General features: G+C 46.2%; 2 protein-coding genes across 6 annotated transcripts in view; both read right to left on the bottom strand.

Moving 5' to 3' along the window:
• Positions 1-532: 532 nt before the first annotated feature.
• Positions 533-21,545, bottom strand: CARD19 (caspase recruitment domain family member 19). 4 transcript variants are annotated; one of them, XM_048957170.1, is made up of 6 exons: positions 21,400-21,545; positions 13,509-13,651; positions 12,000-12,153; positions 8,323-8,364; positions 6,271-6,342; positions 533-4,876 (listed from the first exon to the last, which is right to left on the bottom strand). In XM_048957170.1, exons 1-6 carry the CDS (start codon positions 21,413-21,415, stop codon positions 4,764-4,766), a joined length of 540 nt encoding a protein of 179 aa, XP_048813127.1. In that variant the 5' UTR covers positions 21,416-21,545; the 3' UTR covers positions 533-4,763. The 4 variants fall into 4 exon arrangements, with proteins under 4 accessions (XP_048813127.1, XP_048813126.1, XP_048813129.1 ...); XM_048957169.1 differs by having other exon boundaries at positions 8,305-8,364; XM_048957172.1 differs by lacking the exon at positions 21,400-21,545 and adding an exon at positions 19,144-19,382 and having other exon boundaries at positions 8,305-8,364.
• A 1,761-nt stretch (positions 21,546-23,306) lies between these two features.
• The window catches only part of SUSD3 (sushi domain containing 3), a 52,496-nt gene continuing 49,778 nt past the window's right edge, over positions 23,307-26,024 (bottom strand). Inside the window, exon 5 of one of the 2 annotated variants that reach the window (XM_048957166.1) lies at positions 23,307-25,468. In XM_048957166.1, coding sequence (XP_048813123.1) covers positions 25,255-25,468 — 214 coding nt within the window. In that variant the 3' untranslated portion in view covers positions 23,307-25,254. The remainder of the gene's footprint in view (positions 25,469-26,024) is intronic. The other variant, XM_048957168.1, reaches the window with a different exon arrangement.

Below are 26,024 nucleotides of genomic sequence, written 5' to 3' on the forward strand. Positions count from 1 at the left end.
CTGTTTGTCACGCACATCCTGGCTGTGGCAATGACCATGAGAACAGCTCCTTGCCCTAACGAACCTCATGGAGGCTGGCATGGGAGGCCTCTGTCCAGCACACCCAGCAGACACACTGCAAAGGAGCGCAATGGCTCAGCCACAACCCTCTTGTTCATTGCCAGACTTAGCAAGACTCCCCTTGAAGCTCACACACAGGAACGGGCTGCTAACAAGTCTGTCTGCGTGCTCTTTCCACCTGCAGTGCCTTTAGGGGTGGTCAGAGTAAACCCAGATGAGCCACAACACAGCTACAACACAGCTGTAAGACCCACACCAGCCTCACTAGGCAATGATTCATAGGGCTGTCAAACCGACACCATGCCAGGGCCTCCCACGTGCCCCACAGCAAATCAACCACTGGAGAGCAGCAGGCAGACAGCAACCATGAGGACAAGGCATTGGGCCCTTCTGGGAGGGCAGAGCACATCACACCACACAGCAGCGCTTTGCTCAGTACAGACTTTATTACAGTTTACATGGCCAGCTTCACATAAAAAAAATGAATGTCATTAATTCTTACAGAATTAAAGAAGACCTATGTGAGGATAAATGATTACAAAACACAGGCCCTGTGCAGTACAGCAAACAGTTACTGTTTCTTTGTGTAACAGCAACACTTGATCACACAGCTAAGGCAAGACACGTTTTCAGAGTAACTTTTGATTATGAAGAACAGCAGTACAACGCATCTGCAACTGCAGTTTTTAACCAAATGTTTTCAAATTATTACAGTATAAGAAAAAAAAAAACAAATGAAAGAACTTAAGGAAGACAGCTTCGCCTAGGCAGTTGCAGCAGCAGCTATCGAGCAGCCCCGCATGCTCTGCAGTGAATGATCTCCTCATTAGAGCCCTCACTAGCAGGCACACCAGCCAGCACCGAAGCACTTTAAACATCAGGCTGTCTGCACGTGGGGCTGTGCACACCGATAGTGTGAACTGTCACCTCGCCTCCCAGCTCGGGATGCAGACGCCCCACTCTGCCTGAGCTGCTCCGCCTGCCTGCTCGCTGCTGGGAGCTGCCCAGCAATCCTGCTGGGACCTCGGCAGCACGGACACTAGGGCTGAGACAACCGCGGGCAGTTCAGCTTTGCTTTAAATCAAAATGCCCATTCATGAGAAAAAGCAAGGAAGGAAGACTTTGGGGTAGATATTGGGACAGCAGTGAGGGGCTGGACTCCCTGGAGCTGCAGTGAGCCCTGCTGGCGCAGCCCTGTGGGCACTGCTGACAGCCCGCATGCTTCCACTCTTGTCTGTCAGTCTGTCAGATGTCAGTCCTCCTGCCCACCTCTCTCCAGTGCTATGTTTGCAGACATCAGAACTGCTGGGCTCCTCAGCCCATGCTGCTCCTTATGCTGCAGGAGAAAAGCAAATATTTTTCTTCTCCAACCAGAGCTGCACAATGTGAGAGGTTAAGCTGAAAACAGGACTGCTTTCTATTAGCTCCTCTATGTCTACCATATGTTTACCACAGCGTTTGCAAGAACATCCTCTATCCTCTGTGCGCTCAGCCACCTACTGAATTTTGCAAATGCAGGACAACTTCCCCCCACACACAGCTAACACACTCCCAAATACCAGCACAGCTACAGCAGCAAACACAGCCTGACTAAACAGGGGAGCTGGGAGTCTGCAGCAATACAGGCTCATCCAGGCCCTACGTAATTTACTTTGAAGTGAAGAGCCGTGCTTGCCCAGAAGGACCTGACTCCCAGGCAGGTACATATGTACCTCCTCCAGGAACTAAGTACAGCATTGTCATTTCATCTGCCTGCACTTGCTGCACACTTGTGAAGAAGTGTATTAAGCCATGGCATTTGTTCCTGAAAGAAAAATCTTCAAAGAAAATGTGTATCTCCCAACAGTCTCACCTGCAGTGCTCTGTTCTACCCCAGAGAACTACAGAACTCTTGCTGCAACTCTGCCTGACTTCTTGAAACCTTTTGTAGGGATTACAGCAGTGAAGGGAAAAGGAGGGAAAGGAACCAAGTCATTGTTTTCTCCAGAGACTACACACTACACAAACCTATGCACATAACAGTTCTAAACCTTGCCTCAATTCTCACACTAACAACTAGCACTGACAGAGGAACGGATAATTTTCTGTTCTTTGCTGTCAGGTCATCACCAGTGCTGGGATGAATCCGAGCTTGTTCTTCCTCCCAGCCCTAGCCCTGAGGATTGCTTGTCCTGGCATTTTTTTCCTAAGAGACATTCTCATCTTAAGCAACCTAAGAAAAGGAAGAAATACAGCCACAGCCTTCAGTAAACTTTCCAATTCTCATTGTTTTCAAGGCTCAAGGAAGCCTCTTGGCATAAGGAAGTGCGAGGGCCACATGCAACCTCACAGCCACTGCTGCTGCAGTTCAGACAAGGCACTGACAGCTTCTGCAGGCTACAGCAACAGTTCACAGCAATTTGCAACCTGTTATTTAAGGGTGAAGTGCTGGATAACCCCAGCAGAAGGAACCTGCCTGGCAGCATCATGACCTCTGGCTTTGCTTTGAAATGAAATGTGACTGCTGAGAATATTGTGAATAATATTTCCATGTAAAATGGAATACTGTTCCTGTGATGATGTTTCAGAGTTGGCTTTAAGGCAAAGATTTAAAACCCCTTTGGATTTCAAATCTATTTTTTCTAGCCCCCTAAAAAGGTGCTGCTTAAGGGATTTAAGCAACAGAGGGGAGCGTAACAGTTAATTCCAAATGCTATAAATTACAGATGGTTTGTTGGAGGAAAAAACAAACAGCAAATACAACAGGACATAACTAAAGCCCATCCCAAGATGGAAGGCAGCACAGCAGCAGCTCATGGTGCAACTCAGGCAGAAAGCTGTTTGGCAGTGCTACAGGAAATGCTCTCATCCCCATTAGAGTTCTCTCCCTAGTAAGACTCCCAAGGAGATTAGATTAAGGAGACATGAGAGATGGTGGGATGGAGACAGGGGAAAAGTCATCTAAAACTGCCCTGCTGGGTGTTACTTTGCCTGGCATTTGTATGTTTTCATCAATCAAGCTGTCAAGTGTGTATCAAACCCTGTGGCCCACTGCAGACCTTGGAATATGTCCACCTACACAAAACACTGCCCTGTAGGTTCTCAAGATCTCACCTCCTGCGCACTGTGCAGAAGGCAGAAAGATTGTCAGAAGAGTAGAATCAGGAGCTGTTGAGCCCTTTCATCTCTCAGATGCTTCTTGAAAATATGCTTTGGGTCTTTTCTTTGGAAACTTGGCCCTGTACACAATTCTTCTTTTAGACTACACCCTTGCTACTGTGTCTGGTGAGTTGTCCTGGAAAGAAATACAGCTACTGTGAGACGATTTGCTTGCGAGAAAATGTTGACATTTTTATAGCATGAATGAAGCTTATAGCTTCAAGGCAATCTTCAATCTGAATGTTTTGAGAAAACCACTTAGTCTTCCATGGGATGGCTGCCTGAATAAGTAGCAGCTACAGCACAAGGCACCATGCACTGAAGGATCCCAAGAGAAATTCTAACAGCTTTCAATCTGATTTGGAATTTTCATTCCAGTGAAAGAAGAGACAAAGCATCTTTCTCACTACATCACACACAGTCCCATCCCCTCACCAAATTCTTTACACTCTTGAGCAAGCAACTGAAGAACTACCCCCTGACAATGCCACTTCCCACTGCCATTTGTACTGAGCCAGGCAGGACCATGGTTAGAGTCATAGACCCTGCATGCTTAACTTGCAGCCCTGTCTCCCTGAACCACCCTCGAGAACTCTGATCTTATTCTGTTTGTTGAAGATGCTATTTGCAAGTTTTCCAGGTTCCAACTTACAGACGAAAAACATAAAACCAAAATGGCATTATGAGCAACCTCAGGCTCTCCAAACAGGTAGACATATTTTTGGCCATTAAAAAAAAAAAGTCAAATTTGACGTCCTTGCAAAACACTGTAGATTTCTTGGATGTACAGTCCCCAGAACACCCCACTTGGAAAGACAAAGCCAAATCTGAGAAGTCTCCTTAGTAATTTCAAGTGCTTCAGATCTGACCTTGCAGTCCCCCAGAACACCCCTGGGCTGGGTGCTGGCCTGCACGAGCTCCTGCGCATTCAAACCGTGGTGTACAGCTGAACACAAGCTGAACAATGCAGGTGGAAGGATGCACAAACAGGAGGACTACAACACATGGCAAGGACACGTGTATGACTAGGCATACAGAGGTAACTGGCACTGAAAAGCTTTGCAAGAGCCAGTGCCCACCTGAGCTCAGGTAGTAAATATAAAGGATTCAGACAAAACAGACAGTCCTGAGATAGAGATCAATTTCTTAGTAAGGCTTTGAGTGTGTGTGGGTTTGGTTTTTTCTTTTAAGTGCTTTTCTTAAATTAATTACCATAAAAGACAGGCTAGCATTCGTTAAACAGTTGTGTTCCTTCATTCCAGTATAAAATACACATATGCAAACCCGTGATCAGATAGGATATCGTTTCAGAGTTTGTATTAAAAATACTTTTATCCAAATGATAAATATTTTAAAATAAGCATTTACAAAAATAAATGGCCCATTCCCACAAGGAAGGACATATATAGCTGCAAATCTAAATACATCTTGAGGCAACACAATTATTGATGAAACTAGTTAATAAAATCTTTGGTATGAGAGTATAGTACATTAATATTCATGCACCGTTGTCTTCCCTTGGCAGACACACTGTACAGATGTCTAAGCGAAGAGGCAGCTTTTCCTCAATTTCTTGAGATGTCTTCCAAATACAGCATACAAATTTTTCTAACATGTCTTCCTATGATAATAGGAGAAAAACCCAAGATTCTCCTGGATCTTCCTATTACTTTTGCATCTAAAACAGAAATGAAGACGGGAGGAAAAAGAACATAACACAGTTAAATTTCATTCTAGCTAGTGAGCAGCATCTTCAAAAAATAAAAATCAATACAAAAATTACTCTAGAGGAAAGCCTGTTTCCTTCAATATTGCATGCATCGGCTGCCAAGGCAGGATAACGATGAATACCAGCACTGCTGCAATTGCAGACACACACAGGAGCCGACTGAGCTAGGGATGGCAGCAGCTCTGCACCCAAGCATTGCCCTGAGCAGTGTGAGGACCTGGCTCTGGTGGCCATTACTGTGGGGGAACAGAGACACTGCATAGGTACAGGAAAGAGAAACAAAAGCTGAAAAGTCTCAGAACAAAAGACCTGGGGAGCTCTGGGGACTGGGGAGCTCTGGGTAATTAACTGGGATCAAGGGAAGTTACAGGAAGTTGTCTGGGGTTCTTTTTGAAAATGCTGGTACTAAAACAGGTGAAGGAAGACAAAGGCAGCTAAGAAAGCAGTAGGGTTAGCCTATGCTATGGCCTAATGGTTCCCTTTTAGTCTTAAATCCTGACTCCAGGGAAAGTCCTGCAGAGGGACTCAGATCTGGGAACGAAAGGGAACACAGCCCAAACATCCATGAGCTGGGCTACAGATCAGGGTCAGCAGCCCACAGCTCCTGGAAAAATGTCAGCAGCAACACCCAACTGTGACTGCTGTGAGCAGGAAATGAGGAGCAGACGGCACCGATCCAACATGAAGTTTGAGTTCTGCTCCCCACCTACCACACGAAGTCTGACACCTCCCACACTGCAGAGGCACAAGAGGATCCCTCTGCACCAGCTGTCTGCTCCCACTGGTGCTGGCTCACCAGAGTCAACCCAGGAACACGTACCAACACCTCTCTGCTAAGAGTCACCCTCTGGGAGAGCAGCAGGCAGGACTAGGAAATGGAGCAGGTATCTACAGCGTGATGCAGAAGCTCCCAGTCACCAGGCATGGCAAACACCCAGCACTGCAGGGTGAACACTGCAGCTGCTAAGGCTCAGTGACTGCACCAAGTCCCACCGCTGCAGATGGTTGTGGCTCCCCAGAGGTGTGGGACCAGCAGGTTTGGGCTTCCTTTCTGCCTCCGCCTCATAGCTGCTGGGAGCCGTGACCCACTGCCATAGCAACAGGAGCTCACATGATGACTGACTTTTAAAAGAGCCCCTGTTTGTGGCATCCTCTGTCGACAAACAATCCATTATTTATATCTCGGCATGTCTGAAGTGCAGTTTGCATCCTAACCTCATTAATGAATGATGACACCTTGACCCGCTCTATTAAGTAAGCTGTGTTAGACTGAGAAGCACACTGCTCTCCCCGTCACAAGCTGAAGTAAGGCAATCAACAGGAAAAATACCAGGGTAGATTACCTGAGTTACAGCAATACCAAAATAAGGCAAATCCTGCTGCTGCACTGAAACAGGCGAGGAAAAACACTGGGCCTAGAGGAAATGGAAAAGGGACTCATTAAGACAGAGCAGAGAAGTGAAAGTTTATCTCAGTTCATAAATCATCGATTGCTGTTCATATGCATAACTAAGTGTACTCAAATGAGGTTAACACATTCACAGTTATGTATGTGCTGTAGCTAACGTACTATGAAGAACATTTATTGTACTGCAATTAGTTTTTATTACAGTTACTTTGACACCATTCATTGTTCATCTCTGTTCACCTGTGTTCTAGTCAATGGAAGCAAGAGTCTTCTGAGGCATTTTCTTAGCCTAAAACTTGGTGTAAAGAAACCCTTTAAATACTACAGTCAAATAGTAACCAGATCACTGGGACATAACCCACACAGTGCAGTGTCTTACTCCAAAACTTGCCTCTGTTAGGTCAGTGTACTGCCCACGGGGAAGAAGTATTGTGAAAATACACCACAAGATAACTACAATTCCATACAAGCAAGGTGTTACGGTTTTGTATGTTCCCTTTCTTTGCTTTTGCCTACCACTGAAATTGCTGCTTTCTCTGAATCCTGTCGCTCCACTGGCTTCAATCACACCTCATCGTCCTTCTGTACAAAGCATGCATGATCAGGCTTCATCAAAACAGCAAATGCCTGAGAAGGAGAACAGAGCTGATGCCAGAAGCCCAGGCACTGCCAAGCATCAGCTCCGTTGCCTTGTTTGCAATTAGCACACAGGACTCACTTGATTCCTGTGGCTATATGTCTCACTTATTCCAATAGCATTTGTGCATGCCTCCATATAAAATGGAACAGGAAAGGACTGTGTGTGATATATATATATATGTATATGTATGTATATATACACAGATGTTCCACAAATGATGCTTCCATGACAAAAGCAAATATTCTTGTTCCTGTTCACGATTCTGAAATGCAGCACCTCACACATACCTCAAACAAATCTCTCACTGGAAACACTGCTTTAATGTGCCTGCCTGGAATTACACACAGCTTAATGCTGATGCTCAGTATTGATGCTCAATGGAACCTTTCTAATTCATGCTTATCCATTAACAAAGACCTCAAAGATTTATATCTGCCTCTTTATCATCTAATATTCCATTTGTATTTATGACTTTGCCATGACTACACCTACATTTAAACTGCACCTGTCAGTCCAGACTAATGAGTCAGTGGAGCCAACCACATTAGAGTATTCAAGAAATAAGCAACCAAACAAAACCACACAATGAGTTACAGTGTGTTCATTTCAGCCTTCTTCCCAGGCAAAAAACTGTCACAGAAGCTTATATAAGACTCTTGATCTCTCATAATCAAATGGAAATTTTTAAATAAAACATCAACTAACATTTAAATGAGAAAAAGGTCACAATGAATTAAAAAAAAAAAAAATTACATCTTTCTTTCAGTTTCTTTCATTCTTCAATTCCTTTTCAAAACATCTTCTAGTGACTAAAATTACTGACCTCCCTGTAATCTGGGCATTGAGAAGGGAAGAGGAAGTAAGCTTAACATGTTATTCTACAGCAGATATACCTAAGTTTACTCTCGCTCATCTGTTGTTTTGTTGCTTTTTGTGCTTTGTTTTTTTCCCCAAAGGATTTGTAATTAAATTGGAAGCTTAAAAAAAATAAAAAAACCCTGAAAGCTATAAAAAAAAAAAATCACAGCAGCAGGATAGCCTTTACTATTCAAGCATTGGAGAAATCATAGTAAATGAACAGCTTAGCTAAAACAGCACAAGTAAAAATACCACTGTAAATATTGATTAAACTCGTCTCTTGAATTTCCTGGCACTGGCTGCCTCAGCAGCAGCTCAGTAAGCTTCCTTCCATTCATTCTGCTTAGATGGTGACAGTAAAGACATCGTAAAACAAACTATGTTACATGAAATGCAAATTATACAATAAAATAAATTGCATCATAATCTGAAAAGCCATTCCGTAAAGTGACACTGTGTGCATTTATTTACCCCTGTCATTTAGCATACATTTCTCCTTGTCAGTGTCTATCTCTGCGGAATCTGTGGTTTCTAGAAATAAAAGCAACATATCAGAAGTTAGTATTCAGCTCAAGCAAACACAAACATAATAAGCACATGCAAAATACCACACGGCCAAAAAATACCTCTTTTTGACATGAAATATTAGCCCCTCCAGAAGTAAATCATTGCTACACTTACACCTGGGTATATATCGATCAGAAGACAGCCACAGGTCATTTGAATGCACCATGAACAGCTGTAAGGAGCTGCAGCAGCACCTCCCATCTGCTTAAGCCCTGCCTATAGAAGGAACATTGCATACAGCAGCTCTTGCATTCACACATGAGGGACACCGACTGAAAATCCCTGGCACACTTGATTACTTCAGAGCAGTCAAACTGCTTCCCAAGTGAGGAAAGCATGAAGTACTCCTTCTGCAACACCAGAAACTTGTAGCGTAACACATACAAAACATTTGTGGGCCAAAGCACACGCTAATCTGAGAACAACCTTCTGATTGAACGTACCACCACCCTTTCTGTTCCTGAGTAAGTCTCTGGGCATTGGCATATATGGCAGATGGAGCCCTTGGAACAAACTGCTTGGCACATATTGCTTATCCAAATTCTGCTCTCGGCTAAATACACATACAGTCTCTTTTGAAATCTGGAGGGACTACATACTAACATTTGGCATAAGTAGTTTTGGCCTCTAGATGACATTTTTCTGTGAACTCAAGAAGAAAAGGAGGTTGACCTTAAGCTTTCCAAGAGTTAGCAGCAATGAAGCCATTTAGTTGAAACACAAGAATTCAGAAGGCAGCAGTATTGCTAGGTCTCTTCCTTCACTTAGAGACCTGCCATGAAGGTGTACTACAAGCTAATCCTCCACACTTGTAGGACAAAGGAATAACAAAACAGCCTTTGGAAGCGCTTGAGACTGGACAGACATCTAGGCTCTCCTCAGGCATGCCAGGATGGGTCAGAGGACACTAAGGAAGCTGCTGTGGAGTAAAGTACCCAAATAGTATCTGTGCTTCACTGGAGCAGGCCCAGCCTGATTCTCCTCCATTTCTGCATGTCTCCCATCCCATGAGGGGGGACAGCATGGCTCTCCTGCAGAGCAGCAGCATTGCAACCACTTGGCTGCACACTTGGGAGCCACTGAAGGAGAAAGAATTGCTGCAGAGCCTCCCACAACGTACTCTGTCAATGGCAATCACACATGCAGACTGCGTGTTTTGAGGGCAGTCTTCTCCAGATAACCTAGCACACAATTCTTCACGCTTCCAGCTCTGCGCTCCTGTCAAGCTACCATTGGGCAGAACTGAGCGGATCCTTTATCCTTCTAGTTCGTGTAAAAACATTCTCTGAGTCACATGGAAAACTCATTTGGCTTCAGTAGCTGCGACAGGGTCTGTACCATGTGCCTTCTCCACCCTCTAGTGGGAACTCGTAGACATTGCTGAACATCTCACTTCCAACATTGTATTCGAGGCAAAGAAACTTTGTTCTTGCACAAATTTTGAAGGTTTTGTTTGTTTTTTAAGTAAGAACAAAGTCTTCGAAAGATTCACCTGTGTGGAAAATACTTTTCAGATGCATAGCTGCATGTAATTTATGGCATGCAATCTATTTTGTCCAGGCCACAGATCACCAGTGCCCCAAAACATTTCCAACAAGCCTGCTTGCTTCAGTTGTGTCCTTAGAACAAACTCCCCATGTTAGCAGTGACTGTTCCCTGCGGTCCCTTTGCATAATGCAATAGCAGCCAGTGGTTTTGGGGGACCACAGTCTATTTTTAAACTAATATACTGACCCCTATTGCTAAACCAGCCTGTATCAGTCACCAAGGTGCAAAGCTGAGCATGATTCTGCTCTGGCTAACAGCACTGTGCAAATTTCCTTTCTGCTGCCTGTCCAGCTGTGACAAGAGCAAATGCAGTGGGAAGAGTCTTTGTCTCAACATCACACAGCCTCCAACAAGGGTTTTATGGGTACAGATGGCCTTGGGCACAGCTATGCTATTACGAGCACCCAGCTAACTTCTCTATGGGATGTAGGCAGGACTTGGCTAAGCCAACTTAAATCTCATTTTCAGAAATGGCTCAATAGTAAAAAGTATTGAATACTAACAGAACTTAAACCATCAAAATACTCTTAAAATTACGTTCTTAGCTGCTGTTAATTACTAAAGACTGTCATTCAGTCAGTTTGGCAGAAAAACCTGTGGCTCTACACCTCTCCCTCAGGTGAAAATGACAGATTCACAGCTATTTGATCGAGGAGCCTGTTCCCTTCTCCCTATGGGCATGACTTCTGCAAGGTGATCAGCAAATTACAAGTATGCTTTAAAGCTGCCATGAGGCTGAATCCATAAGGTCTCCCTGTTCAGTATGATTTGGGTATGGAATTTGGAAAGCTAGGGCAACTTGGCAGCCTGTCTGTGCAGGTAGTGAAATGGTGTAGTCTCCCAGCTGTTTTCTCTTTGTGTTAGATAGACACAAACCTTTCAACACAAAAGGCTAAACAAGGCTAGACAGTGATGTACATTAAAAAGTCTTTTTTTTTTTTTTTTGTAATTAATATGCCACAGTCTAGAAATAAAGGAGATACAATTTTTTGTTTGCTTTTGTTGGTGGTAGTAGCTTTTGTTTTGCTTGTTTGTTTTTAAAACCTGTTGACTTTTGGTGCAACACTTTGCATCTAACTGGAGCTTGACCCACATTGCTAAAATTTCCCCTCAGCACATAATTGAGTTTCTAATAACTAGAGATCAATTGTCCAGTGAAGCAATAGAGCTGTTAGACTGTTTATAAGGACTTTTTATACTACAATCCCTTTGCAGCTTCATTAACTTAAACATAGACCTTTTCCTCAAGCTGCTCAGGTCATTTCCGTGTGCTGGAGGCCTGAACATACTGCCCATGCATTTGGAACACCGCTCTTTTTCTCCAGATCACTAGATGATAAAGTAAAACCAACACATAGGAAAGTCAGGCTTGATACTTTTCTTTAGAGAAATGAGCTCCTTTGTGTATAGAGTCAAACTTGTATATACGTATGTACCTCAGAAGCATTGAGGCCCATACATGTACATATTTTTGGTGGGCAATTTTATGGACATCAGTCAGGCACGTGAACTGCACAAAATATGTCCTGCATTTAATGTCATGGAGATTGGTGTCTCTGTTCAGCATCACAAGGACCTATGAATGAAGCATGATTTAACAATGTGGTTGCTTCATCTTCAACTGGACACAACTGGACGATCTATGTATTGAGGAAAAGGCAAGATTCCCAACCATTGGGTTTTTGTGATTAACAAATCTGAGGTTACTTTACTGTAATGTTCTGATTTGCTACCAATTAGAATAAGCATAGTGAAAATAAAAAAGCCAGGAGGGGCAACCATTACGTAGAGGAACTGTCCTTCATATGAGTGATATTGCTATCTTACATGTAGAAATTGAGCTGTTTCAAAGGCACAGACTCGTATTTCAAGGCTGTCAAAGGATTTCAGACAGCCTACACCAGCCAACAAAGAACAACTATGCAGTCAAATCCACATATGGGGGATAAATAAATAATCATTTAAATAATCTGAACAGAAGAAGTGAAATGAGGTTTCATAATTCACTGATGAGGAAATAGACAACTCAGTCAAGTTACAAATCAACTTACTCAAGATTTTCCTGCTTGGCAGGTCATTATAGAGCTGTTCAGCATTGATCTGTAGAGCCCTGTAAAATTCCTGACAGTGTCTCTCTCCTTTCTTCTGAAGGTGCTTTATCAGATCTGAGAGCCTGGTATGGAGTGATGCCTTTGGATTCCTGAACTGTAAAAGAAAAGCACTCATCAGAAAGGAGATTACAACAGCTAGAGAACAATTTCACATTATTTTATGGTATGACAGAGAATTGAGCCCATTTTATATTGCCAAAAACAATGTGCCAGAAAATTAAGGGAACCTACGTATACATTGCATGGGACACTTCAATACGCTGAGCTCCATCTGGAAGCATCTCTTGATGGTGAGCACATTTTCTCTGCCTTTCCTCTTTTATTTTTCCCTAGTAAAGTGACACATTTGATGTTTCTCCCCATTCAATTCAATACTTGCCACTCTACAATTTGATTCTGACAGCAAACAGAAAACATGAACGTACACCCTATGGAATTCTAATGTTTTCAGGTTTTCCCTTAGTTGCCTAGTGGTGATCACCCAAAAAGGTATTTTATACTGATGACATTAGTCACAATATTGGAGTGTTCATCATCCCAAGACTACACATTTGATTGCTTCCAGCACTGCTGCATACCCAATGCAGCATTTATGAGTTCTCATTACTCAAGCACCATGGCAAGCAGCTGCAGAAGAAAGCTCTTTTTTCTATGGTCTAAAATATGATGAATTCTAGAAGACATTACAAAGAGAATGAAAATGTGCACTCTACCCACATCAAACTGATCCCAGAGTATCTGGAAAGCGACCAAAACCATTCTCAGCAGAGCATTAGATTTCATACCAGTGCAGCAGATAACATTTGCAGTACATTTAGTTAGGATCAATTCATTCTCTAGGGGGACAGGAATACAATGTACCTGATACAACACGCCTTATTCTGACAAAGTTCTCACAAGGTCAAATGGATACGGGAGGATGGTAAGCTTCTCAAACTGTCAATAGAGTTGACAGAAATTTCCCTGGACCTATAGGAAAGCAGTACATTTATGTCTGCTAAGTGTAGAAATAAAATAAAGATATATTCTTTTCATATTTATTTTGAAGTTCCTGAGCAAAGGAGGCCTTTCTCCATATATAGTTACATTATTAACTCCATCCATTTCTCAGCTCTCACACTTATAGCTGGGAAAAGGGATCAGTGGGGTGAAGCAGCAACCCAGCACAAGCACGCCAAATCCATCCTTTGAGCTGCTACCTACAGAAAAGAGGTGGTCTTATCTGGAAAGTTAGGGATACAATTTTCTTAACACAGAGGCACACTGTGTGAAGACACATTTACTAATCCCAAAAGTGCTTAAGGTCTGCTAATATCAGCTCCAATAAAGCTCTCCCCAAGGAGATGGGGCAAACTGTGTGCTTTTTTAATTATGTGGGCAAAAGGGTCCTAGACAGCTCGCAGAAAAACAACAGAACATTCAGAGATGGAGTAAAATTAATTAAGTTACCTTTTCCGCTTCTGTATTGGTAAGAATTTGGGGGTAGACTCTGTTAAGCTGAAGAATAATTTTATCAACCACTTGCTCATTCAGTCGGCTATTGCTTGTAAGAAAATACATGTCGTGTTGCAGCCGGTGACAATACGACTGATCTAGAGACAGAAGAACACAAAGAACAAACCACAGTAAGTACTTAGCAAGCCATTTTTAAATCGTGTACATTTCATTTTTCTAAGAGTGGTTAAATACCTAAAATACACTGAATTAATACCTAAAATCCAGTAAATTACCAGCAGATAATTTTGGAAAGCTGACCTGCAGCGCAGCTGTGTGCTTCAGAGATCCATGCACTCAAAATTACAGGTACCCAAATTCCTGGCAGTCACCTGAGCATCTCTGTCTTCCCAAAGGAAGAAGCTTCTAAACCACTTGATGTCAAGTACTGATGGATACCTCAAATACATTGACAGTAACCATCCAGTCCTAAAGTTAAGTCACTGAAGGTTTTCTACCATTTATAAATAGAAAGTTCGACTGCACAGTTTAAAAATAAGATTTTATTTAAAAAAAAAATGATGGAAATGTGTTTCATAAAGTAAGGTTCTCTCTTAGATAGAATGGCAAAAGGTCCATATGTGACTGGAACATAGCACAGGGCTGGTCTTTGCCTGCTGCTGAGGACCTGACGACAGCAGGGCTGGTGGTACAGGATGGGAGGCAGGGAAGCTGGGCACAACAGGGTGGAAGATGCACCAGCATCACCCAACCACCAAGAGTCAGTGATGCCTTTTGTCTAACAGGAGAAATCAGCAATTTGCCCTGTGTAAACAGCTCAGAACATTAGGAACAAAATCTCTGCTAACATGCCATGAAACTGTTCAAAGAAGGCAAACTTCCCTTCCACATCACCTGGGAGAGGGGAGAACAAGCATTCAAAAAGCAGTAATTTTTTCTTACCATGACAGTACACTCAAATACACATCTCACTAAAACACCTTTTTTATTTTTTTTTATTAACCTGGACATCTGCAAATACATGAATCAAGACTTGCTGTCATTTTGGACACAGTTTCCAATTTGATAGTAATGGATTTTGTAGGAGTTCACCTCTTAGCTGATAGCTTTCCCTACAGCACAGTGTTGTGCCACTATGAAATTAAAGACGCAGACATGTTCAGGTAGGATTACTGTGCTCACATTAGATTTAGAAACAGAACCATCTGTTACAATGCCTGAAATAAGCATTAAAACACCGAACCTGCATGAATGTGCTCCACCAGCTCCACTGGTCACCAACCCTGGAAGCACACACATCACACCTGATCTGCACAAACCCCTCCATTCAAACTGAACAGAGTAAGAATGCAGTGCCTTCCCCATACTTAAAGCACACACATGGGTTTATGGCATTTTATGGTATTTTTTATGGTATTTTGGCTACCAGAATAGACCATCATCAGCTCTCTGTGCCCTGTGATTTAGAGAAGATAAACAAAAGAATGAAGGGAAAAAAAGCCAGAAAACAAACACGTGATGCACTGCACCTTTGCAAAGCCCTTCTCCTTCCTATATCATGTTTGTTAATTTTGCTACATCCCCCTTTTTTCTGCACGTTTGTAGCCCTAACTGCACTTACAGGAAAGGGTTCACAAGAATCTGGCATCGTGATCACTGTGAAGTCGCAACTTCTCTAGAATCAAAGTTGCTCCCACTCAAATAAAGGCACGTGGCCATTGATACTGCACAGAGCTGCAATTCCACAAGCACAAAAGTACTTCAGTTCCATTCTCTCTTTGCATACAGACACGTCTCATTTCCATGTGTTTCTAATTCCTAGCCTTTCTGCTGCTGGCTCTCAAGGCAGCCTCACAGCATGCTGTTAGAAACACACTGCGCTATTTGCTCTTCAGTTCCCTTTTGCTGCAACAAGTTCAACACTCTCTGACTCAGGGCTGAGATCAAACATCTCTTCAAACCCACTCATCTGGATGCACTACAGGCTGAGGTGGGGACCAGGAGACACTGATAGGGCATCAGGCTCTGTCAAGTTGTCTGCCCATGCCAATACATTGTGGGGAGTGAGGTGCACCTCGCTCTCTACCTCCTCCCTCCTCTGCATCACTTGCATGAACCACAGCGACACTGGATGTCATAAACAACTCTGTTCTTTCTGCAGCCTTACAAATAGTACGTGTTAAATTGAGGTCTAACAAGCTAGAGAAGAAATTTAACTTCAAAAAACACCTTGACATTCAATCAACAAACCACAGCAAGTACCAAAAGAACAACAAGGTTCCGACAGATTGAATGTATCTCAGTTTGTAAAATAACAGCAGCCCTGATGTATCATCTCTGCTTCCCACACACTCCATCGCTGCCTCATCATTGCTGATTCCATGCAGGCAGCACGTGGAAGTCTATCAGCAGCAGCCACAGCAGTGAAGCTAATTGTGACCAGCTGGAGATCATATTTGAGCTGACACTCTTTTCTGAGCAGTCAGGAACGCGGTGTGTCCTCATGGCACATCTGTACAGATTCACTGAATCATCACCGGTCTTATCAAGGGCTTTTTGCTGCCATCTGAAACCCGCACACTCACACACTGCAGATTGCATTACACTGCATAAGCCTCACTCAGATTTTCTGGGTGTCTCCATTTTCCTCTGATCTAAGCCAAACACACAAGCAAAGAGTGAGTCAATGCCCCCTGCAGACAGTGCTACCTGTGCCATCTGAGGACATGCCTCAGGCCTGGCTCCAGCATCTGTGTGATGCACCCCAGCCTCATGGGATGCTCCATTCTCTGCATCCTGCAAAGACACTTCACACACCTGTACCACTGCCTCCCCATGTTACTTCACTCTGGGAGGAGGGACTGGGCACAAGGTTTAAAACATTCTAGTGAGATGTCATCATGCTCAGCGCCGCCAGAGCAAAAACAAAGCCCAGCTCCTCCCCTGCCTCTTCTGAAGCCCGCCAGCTCTCCTCTAATTGGAGAAGTCTTTGCTCAAACAACAGAGCAATGGCTGTGTTCAAGTTTCTGGTACATACACCAGGGAAGAGAGACCACACCACAGAACCACCAACCAGTGCACCAGCTGCTAAATTACAAAATAATAATAATTACATTAAAAAAAACCAAACCAAACACAACACAAATCGTCACTGATGCTAATGGCTGAGATGCAGCACCCTGCCCAGGGGTGATAAGGATATCTAGGAAACACACACGTGCATTTCAGACTCCCACGTGCTGCTCCACAGCCTTGCTTGCCCCAGCCAGCTCCTGTCCCCACCAGTGCCACCAGCAGCACAGTGTCCCGAAGAGATGACAGCTACTGAAAGGAAAATTCAAAACCTTCATGCTATGACAACCTTGTTTCTAAGCCGCAGCCATACCAGCATTGCAAGGACCATCAGTCCTTCAGCCAGCACTTGCCTGAGCAGCAGAACTGTGAGACTGGGGTCTCAGCCACAGCACATGGCACTGTCAGCTGTCTGAGGCCACGGCCTGCAGCTCCACAGCCAGCTGCACAGCCCACAAGAGGAGCAGGCACCAGTGGGGGGCAGCCAGCCCGCAGCACGGGTTGGAACTGCATGGGCTTTAAGGTCCCTGCAAAGCCAAGGCATTCTATGACACGCCTCTGCTCTTCCTTCCAAGGGAGGCTTTCTGGCTTACCAGCTTTCTGTCAAGAGACATCAGATGAATGCTGGGGACACCACTAGCATGACTATCAGGTTACAGTGGCAGTCAAGAACTGCTTGGTAGCTTTGTTTTTGCTTATTCTTTCCTTAGAAGACTCCAAATAGCTCTCTGTATAAGGAACAACAAACAGGACAGAGCACACTGGATTTTTGTCTTTGTGTACACTCTTCCACATCCTACTTTTGCTGCCCTTTCAGATAAAAAAATGCATATTCCTATGGACACATCACCCTTAAATTGCACCCTTAAACCTACACCTAGCAAGGTTTAAACAAAAAAAAAACAGAATTTCAAACTTGTAGGCCTGCGCTCAGCCCTTCCATGCTCGATCGCTGCAGTGAACTGTGCTCCCTGCTCCAATCCCAGCCTGGGCCCAGGGGACCTGAAAGAAGCCAGAAGCTGTGCAGGTGGGCATCCCCAGTGAACCACCATGTTGATATTTGCATAAGGACTTGTGATACTGCCTCTTACCACTGTATCTTTATTATGGTGTTGATCGCTGGTTATTCTCCCTTAATAGCCTGCCTCTTTCAAGTTACCAAGCAGACAGATGAGATAAAGCAGATAAAATTTTAACACAATAAACAAAACCCCAATAGATCTTCTTGTTCATCATGCACACCGTTCATAAACATCAGTTCTAGAAACTCCAGCAGCATCTGCTGGGCAATGCAAGGTCAGGTTGCAACTTCCTGCAGAAATACCCAATGATTTTCAAAAATGTCACAAAGCTGAGCTGATAATTAAAACCTTAAGGCATGTGACCAACAAAGTGCACATGTCTCTGCAGTCTCCCTGCTAAAGCATCTCAGCAAAATTTTAGCCTTCACACTCATCTAGTTGTTGGCTTTCCCCCTTCAATAGTCCAACAAAGGGGTGTGGAGGACTTAAGAGAGGAAATCTGACTGCATGGAAGTTGCCTGAAATGATCAAACTTCACTGTTAACCAAACCCCTTCCCCAAGAGGAGCGATGGCTCTGCTCCCCAGGCCTGGAAGTGCAGAGAGGTGGGAGGCACCAGGCCCCCTCCAGGCCAACTGCTGCTAACTGTGAGTTCGTCACCAGAAAGTGAGAGTCCTTGATAGCAACCTCGGTAACTCAGCATTATCTGACTGTCTTCTAAAAACAGAAAAAAGCAAAGCATTAAATGACTCTTGAGAGTTGAACGTGGTGCTTCCTTATACACTTTCCTCTACTCCATGTAAGAGGTAACCAGTGGGCCTTTGGTAAGCAGGAGCACGGTGCCTTGCAGCTGCTCGATCCTAATGAGCAGGAGACTGCGACCCGGTGTCAGTGGCACACTCCCCTCAATCCCGTGTGCCAGCTGGGCTGTGGGATCTGGCACACAGCTGCTGCCTCGAGGTGCGTTCTTCTGCCCACGTCCATTACAAATTCCCCACTTGCAGTGGAAAAATGCATACGCTTAAGTTCAAACCCACGCTTATTTCCATTCAGCAACCACGAGCCTCAGCACAAGCTCACACGTCCCGTGGAGCCCTCGCGTCCCAGCACCAGGCTCACACACAGCCCGGCATCGCCGCGCACTTGCCAAGGGCTTGAGGTTACGCAGCACCGCCGCTTCCCGAATGCCACCCGCAGCCCGGTGACTCACGGGCTGTGACTCACAGACGAAAGCCAGCTCCGAAGCTGCAGCAGCTGCAGGGGTGGCCCCAGCGCGGGGATCCCGAGTTTACAAAAGACGGCGTTGAGAAACGCGCGATGGCACAGGTGAGCGGCTGCACGCCAACGGAGCGCCCCGTGCGCTGAGCCCGGACACGCAACGACGGGGCTTCCGAGAAAAAAATACAAATAAACTTCCGAAAAACACACAAGACCGCCAGCAGAACACCCGGCACCGCCGCGCCGGGAGGCGACTATCGGGACGCGACCGGCGTCCCCGAAGCGATGCTCCCGCAGACCCCACAGCCCCGCACTCACCGAGCATAGCGGCCCAGCCCGGGGCTGCGGCCCTTCCTGCCGCCGAGCGCTCCGGGGCCGCCCTGGGGCCGGGCAGCACCGCCCCGTCCCGCCCCGTCCCGCGCCACCGCCCCCGTGCGGCCGCCGCTGGGGCTGTGCTGCGAAAAACACCTCGAGCCGGCGTTAAGCGCCTCGTGAGAGCCGAGAGCAGGAATTCACACTCCCAGCTGTGAGGTTTGTAACGATTAAATGCAGAATTAGCACGGCCACGATTTGCTTTTTCCACAGATAGTTTAACTGTTCAAATCCCGGATATAACTTCTTCACGAGGAAGCACAGGAACTCTGCGTGTTTTAAAGCTCTCATTAGCACAACATTCCATAAACATTTAATTACCCGTTGACTCATGGAGGCAATGTGCCATTCCTGGCTACAAACCCTGCAGAGAAACAAGGCTGAACCTTGGCTTTGCAAATTACGATAAGGAGATACATTATTTATTACTGCAAGCTTATTTTCTTTTACTGAAAATTCTGATATTTTTCTAATGTATGGGGAAATCCTGCATCCTCATATGGCAAAGGTACAGAATGAGCTGTGAGCAGCTCCCAGCACTGCAGCAGAGCCTGGGACAGCTCTGATGAAGGCAGCACATCCCAAGCTCTACAGTACCCCCAGGCATCACCCATTACTGCCTGCCCTTCAGCCTGAGGCTGTCCCCTCCCTGTGTTCTATGGGAGCTGCCTGCAGCACAGGGTTCCTGCAGCCCATCTTGCCACGAGTACCTCCACTAACAAACAAGCCCCACGATATGCATCCTACAACTCCTTCCTAAAAGGGAAGCAGCCTCCTTACCTTTAGAAAGATTAAGAATATAGAATAAAAAACTCATTGAAGTATTTTTAATATTGCAAAATACGGCGATGTTTATGGTGCCTGTTCTTGAGAAAATGGAGAGGGTACAAGCATCCAGAGTTAGTGCCATTTACCTTCAGGAAGTCAGATTTTCTGAGCAGCATGAAAGCAGATTTTTGACTTACCACTATTATTACAGCACACAGCACAACCTTGACCTTGTTGTGGCAACAGAAAGAGGCACTGCCACTTTATGTCTCCTTTCACCACACTCTTAAGGCTATTTCACCTCTCTACTGATATACTGCAGCAGTGGGACAGCACACATGGTGACACATGGCCGTGTCACACAGCCACTCACAGCACTCCCCTGGCACCTCCACCAGCACCTCAAGGGCAGAAATGGAAACACCCAGCGTGGCACAGAGCAAAGCCTCCCCCCTGAGTACTGAGCATGGGGTGAAGCCGAGCTGCCAGGAGAGCTGCAGCATGCACTGACTGGAGGTATTTTTGTCCCGTCAGCTCTGATGATGATACGGGAACCGGTGGTCAAATATAGCTCCTGCTCACACCTATGGCATGTATGCCTCTGAGCCTCCCCTGCACAGTGTGGCTTGGGCTCAAGGTGCCGGGAGAAACGTGGCCATGCCCCACTCACACAGCACTGCGCTGGGGTCCTGGTATCACTGCCCACTGCATCCCCTCCTGAGGTCATCGTACCGTGGGATAGTGTTGGTCAGAGGGGACCTTAAAGGCCACCATCCAGCTCCAAGCCAAGGACAGTGCCCGTGGCACTCAGCACAGGGCTGTGCCCCGTCCTCAGGACCAGCAGCAGCAATGGGCTGGTACAGTCAGCTCCACAAACCCCTGTGCTCTGGGCGCAGATCCCGCGTGTTCCCAGAGCACCTGAAGGCAGCAGCTGCTTCCAAAGCACAGGGACTGCTGGAGCTCGGAGCTGGAGCTCGGCTCCTTGGCAGCCCACCCCGAGCTGCTCCCGCGCGGAGGGCAGCCGTGCATTTCCTGTCGGCTGATCCAAAGCCGCGGCTGTTTCCTCCTGCTTCTTCCCAATCTGTTTATTTATGGAGTTATTTTATTTGCTAAATGTTATACCCTTGCCGAGGCAGCCCCAGCACGCAGTGTTTTCTTATTTATCCGTTAATTGTTACATCGCAATCCGACTTGTTATTTTCCCACGACCGAACGGGAATGGATCCCTGGCAGTACAAACTCTCGTGCTTACGGAAACGCGAAGAGACGCGCTTTACAAGCTTCAACTGCACGCTGTGCTCCCTCCGCCAAGCCTGAGTGCCCGGCACGCAGGCAGCCCCGAGCAGAAGCCCCAGAACCCCCGGCTTCACCCCGCAGCCCCCGAGCAGAAGCCCCGCAGCCCCGTGTCGGGTCGGCACGCCGGTCGGCACTCACGGCTCCGGTAGAGCATGGCCCATGGGCGGCGCGGAACGGATCTCTCCTTGCGCCGAGGTCAGGGCGGCCTCGAAGCGAAAGGAAAAGCCGGGGGGGGGAGCTGCAGAGTCGAGACGAGCCGAGCCGCCCCCCCCGCCGCCTGCGAGCTGGTTGGGTTGGGCGCTTTTTTTTCTCTCTTCCTTTTTGGCTCCGCCGCAAGTCTCAGCTCTTTGCTCCCTGCCCAGCCCGACTACTGGCTGCAGGAGGCTTGTTACACAGCCTACAAAGATGCTCCGTTGCTTGTACAGAGGATAACAGTAGGTCTCACAGTGGTCTTCAAAACCACACAGCTCAATATCTGATCCCTTTTAAAATAGAAATCAAATTATAAATGAGAAAAATGCTCAGCCCATTATGTTCTCTCTCTTTTTTTTTTTTTTTCTTAAAGCACTGAATTGAACAGGTTGCCTGGAGAGGTGGAGGTGCCTCATCCCTGTAGACACCCAAGGTCAGGCTGCTTGTGCTCTGAGCACCTGATGGAGCTGCAGGTGTCCCTGTTCAGTGCAGGGGAGTGGGACGAGATGGCCTTCAAAGGTGCTTTCCAACTCAAATGATTCTGTGATGATTCTATGAATTCTCTGAAGGCAGGAAGCAAATAAGGCCATTTGGGTATCCTCCCCTTAAAACAGGTGAATAAATAAACTGAGGCTGAGAGAGCTGCTAAAGTGAGATGGAGCTGAGTGCCGAGCACAGAGCACAGCCCCTGCCCGCACTGTGCTCACACTGCAGTTACCACCCTGCTGAGCTCCACCTGACTCGGGGCCAGGGAGGACAGAAGGGTGCTGTGCAGTCATGGGTTTGGGAGCGATGGGTGCAGCCTCCAGCTGCAGGCACCTCCTGTGAGGACACCAGCATGCACGGCCATGGGGCTGTGACCTTGAGCACACAGACAGCCTAAGCGCAGACGTGCTGAAGTGCCAGGGACCCAGGAACAAGCTGCTCAGTTCTGTCTTATGTCAGTTGAACTTTCATTCCCTGCTTGCTGCTCTGCCAGAAGAGTTTCACGTTTCCCCCACTGCAGTGCATTCTAGCACTGGCTAGCACAAGAGGAGACTGCTTCTGAAACATCCTGCCTTGGAGAGGGCTGGGAACTGCAGCATTCCCATCAGCTGATGCATTCTGGTTGTGGCCCTTAGCCATGGATAGTGGTGGAGTGACTGCACGAGAGCCTTTCAACACACTCCGTAAAGCAGCCTTCTTTGTAACAGTTCTTAAAATATAAGTAAGAAAGGTCACCTCTCCCTGTTACTGAAGGAGGGAGTGGCCCAGGTTCCTTGTATCACACAGAGATGTGCAGAGGAATCTCAGAAGCTACTGGCCTGGCATGCTGCTGAGCTTTATGCTTGGTCCTTTTAAGCAGAGGATTCAATTAAAGTTTAAAAGTTGTGCTGTGTGACATTGTAGATACAAAAAACAAAAAGTTGAGCAAACAATTCCTATATGACACTAAGGTTTAGCAGATTCACTAGTTCCTGTGCTTCCAAAGCCTCACTGATGACCAGGATGTTTGTGCCTCTTGCCCGCTCCAACCCAACCCCAAGCTGTCCCAGCCCCCAGGCTGACCCCCAGCAGTGGGTACCCAGCTGAATGCTGGCATGTCCAGTACCCTCGTGGAAAGCCCAACAAAAGCAACATTCACTCCATGGCAGCACTCTGGTGTCCATCCATGCTTCCTTGATCCACGGCTCCAAACGTATCCTTTGCTTTTTCCCAGCCACAGCAGACAGCTCAGGGCCATACGGGCACTGCCAGGCAGTCTAGCAGCAGGAGCCAGGCTTCCTCCCAGCCAAGTCAGCATCATCAAGGAAACCAAAGGGACTTGTGGTTGTTTCTGTTGTTGGATACCTCCAGTCTGAAACTCCTCCCATCAAACACGAGAGTGGGACACCTACATATTTTTGTTTGGAAGCTCTGATTTTCACATCAAACTTACATTGCACGTTAAGAAAACAAGCAGTGAGAGCTGTGCCAGGGCTCACAAAACCCACAGTGCTGTGCTGTGCTGTGATGAGGGCTCCCCATCCCTGTGACCCCAGGAAGGGCTCTGCCAAGGGTGGGGTGCAGGGCTCCATCCAGCACTGCATAGACACTGAGCCTTCCCAGCATGGCAAACAGATTCTCTTTCATTTGTTCCAAAGAGTGGATTTTCATTTAAAAGGATGTCAGGATCAGAAGCTTTCCTACAGCAAACAGCGTGTCAGCTGGCTTAAAAACCAGTCCCTCATCAGTACTTAGCTTAAGATCTTAAAAACTATCTCTTAGTTTTCTGCAAGCAGCCAAAGCTGAGCAGGAGAGCAGTGCAGCAGTCCCAGCAGAGCTGTCTGCTCCAGGAGAGCAGCCCTAAAGCCCAGGGCAGGGAAAGAAAATGAGCAGTACTCTGACAAACACAGCTGGCAGGTTTTTCATCTGCAAGGAATTATCCTATCATCAAGGAACTATCCTATCATCCTGCAATGTGCAACGATTCATTTCTGAGCACCTCTGCAGGGAGGGGGCTGCACTGTGCTTGTGTGTGCAGTTCGGGCTGTTTCAGTTGTTCCATAAAAACATGGAAATGCACTTCCTTTGGAGCAGAAATGGGAACCTGAACCTGAGATCACTGGCTGCCAAGCATTTAAGGGTTAATAAGCATGTGTACTTAAGCCTCTATTATAGGTTCTCAGCTGCTTTCATCTCCCTGCACAGCGCTCCTTTTCCTCCTGACAATAAATAATGTTTATGTGAGCAATAAAACCAACTCCAGGGGGTGCAGCTGTCATAAACTGAGCACAGACCCAGAGGGAACGGAGCCACAAATCTCATGAAAGACAGCATGGGTGTTGTTTCCTTATCCTGTTGTAACTGTGCTGCCTCTTGGATTAGACACCTCAATAAATGCCAGTGACTGGTGCTCTGCGCGGAGGCACTGAATGCACCCACTCGCACTGCTGCTTCCTGTGGCCTTCTGTGCCAACTGATACTTCAAGCATACATCCTGTGGTCTTTGTGGCTATCAGAAGCACCTTTTCCCTGGCACTTCTCGTGCTTCTCAGCTCTCCCCTTATTAAAGCCCTTTTGCACCTTCCCCAGCCTTCCTCGTCCTTCACAATTTCCTGAAGCTGCAGCAATGATGGTTCAAATTCTGCTTTGCTAACTCATTACTACTTTTACTTCCATCACAGAATCAGATTTACCTAAACACCTGCTGTCTTCTTGCTTTACTCTAGGCTGCAATGTCATTGCTGGGTGAAAACTCACTGGGTGCAGCAGCAGCAGCTCCTCAGGGCTCCTGGACCAGCTGGGGGTCTGCGGCTGTGCCCTGCTGCACCACTCCATCCATGGCCTCTAAACACAGAGCAGTGCAATTAAGCAGTAAGGCCTCCCTTCTGCAGAACAAGAGGGGCTTTTAATTAAAAAACATCTTACTGTCATTCTATCATACCACTGTGTAAAAATATGGGGGATTTTTCTTCCTGATATGTTTACAATAAACACGGGTTAAGGAAGGCATAATGAATGTGTAATTATCACCAGTGAATTTCTATGAGGCAGAGACACAAACCGGCTCCCATTCCTCTCTGGAGGTACACAAAGCCATGGTGCTCTGCCACGGCCACAACACACAGCGCACTGCAGAGAATGGCTGCTGACGGCCAGCCTCAACATTCCTTATTTTATTTATATCAGACCTCAAAGTATTCCTGTTAAATAACCACTTTGTAATATATAAAACTTTCAGATTCAAATGAATAGTTAACTTCCTGCGTTATCTTTAAGGCACATTATTTTGATCCACTTCTTTTTGGTCCAGAGAAGCAAGTGCACTTCAGCCAGCAGCTAGCCAGGTATCTGACACCTGGGTTTGTTGTATCTGTCTGTGTGTCCATAGACCTCAACCACATGGACTGAATTCACTGTGTGCAGAGCAGTGCTGTGTCCCGGCACTGTGGGTCTCTCAGGTGTGCTGCTGCTGCTGCTGAGCTTGGGCAGCCGCTCACTGGCTTTGCAGCGCCCCGAAGCTGCCATGTCCCGAGTCCACTCCTCCTGGAATCTGTAGGCATGAAGGGAAAAGTTACTTCAGTTTTGCTTGCTCTAATGAGAATACAGAACCTTCCAATCTGTTTTATTTGCATATCGGGCACTTTGCAAACTGCTTGTGCTGTAACACAGGGACTCGCCTCTTCCAGCATTAAAAGCAGTAGGTGGCAATGGTGCAAATAATTGAGTTTGTAAAAGCTGGTGCAGTGCTTGGAAAGATCTGTAGAGTTGGAGCAGATGTCATCTTTTTATTTTCAATAAAATGAGCTTCCAGGTTCAATTTAATGCAGTGCTAACTACAGAATACTACTAAGAGCACTTGAGTGCTGTGAGTGGTGCAGAAGGAAAGCCCTCGCTTGGTTAGAGGGGAGTGCAGCAGTCTGTGCACTTGCATCCTGGACAGCCCGGCCTTATCCTATGCACATCCTATGCAGCCCCTGTGTGCTGCTTGCATTGGCTGCAGGAAACCAGCAGGAGCGCTCGCGGGAAGCATGCTTCTTACAGGAATGCACAGGATCACAGGGAAAGGGCAGAAAATAAAAGCACTGTTACAAGTAACTGCTCTGGTA

This window comes from Lagopus muta, chromosome 11 (assembly GCF_023343835.1).
Source record: "Lagopus muta isolate bLagMut1 chromosome 11, bLagMut1 primary, whole genome shotgun sequence".
Lineage (NCBI taxonomy): Eukaryota > Metazoa > Chordata > Aves > Galliformes > Phasianidae > Lagopus > Lagopus muta.

Coding starts and splice junctions, on each gene's coding strand:
- CARD19 (XM_048957169.1), bottom strand. Junction 12,154..13,508: donor CCAATACAGAAGCGGAAAAG/GTAACTTAATTA, acceptor TTTCTTTTACAG/TTCAGGAATCCAAAGGCATC. Junction 8,365..11,999: donor GCCAAGCAGGAAAATCTTGA/GTAAGTTGATTT, acceptor TTTTATTTCTAG/AAACCACAGATTCCGCAGAG.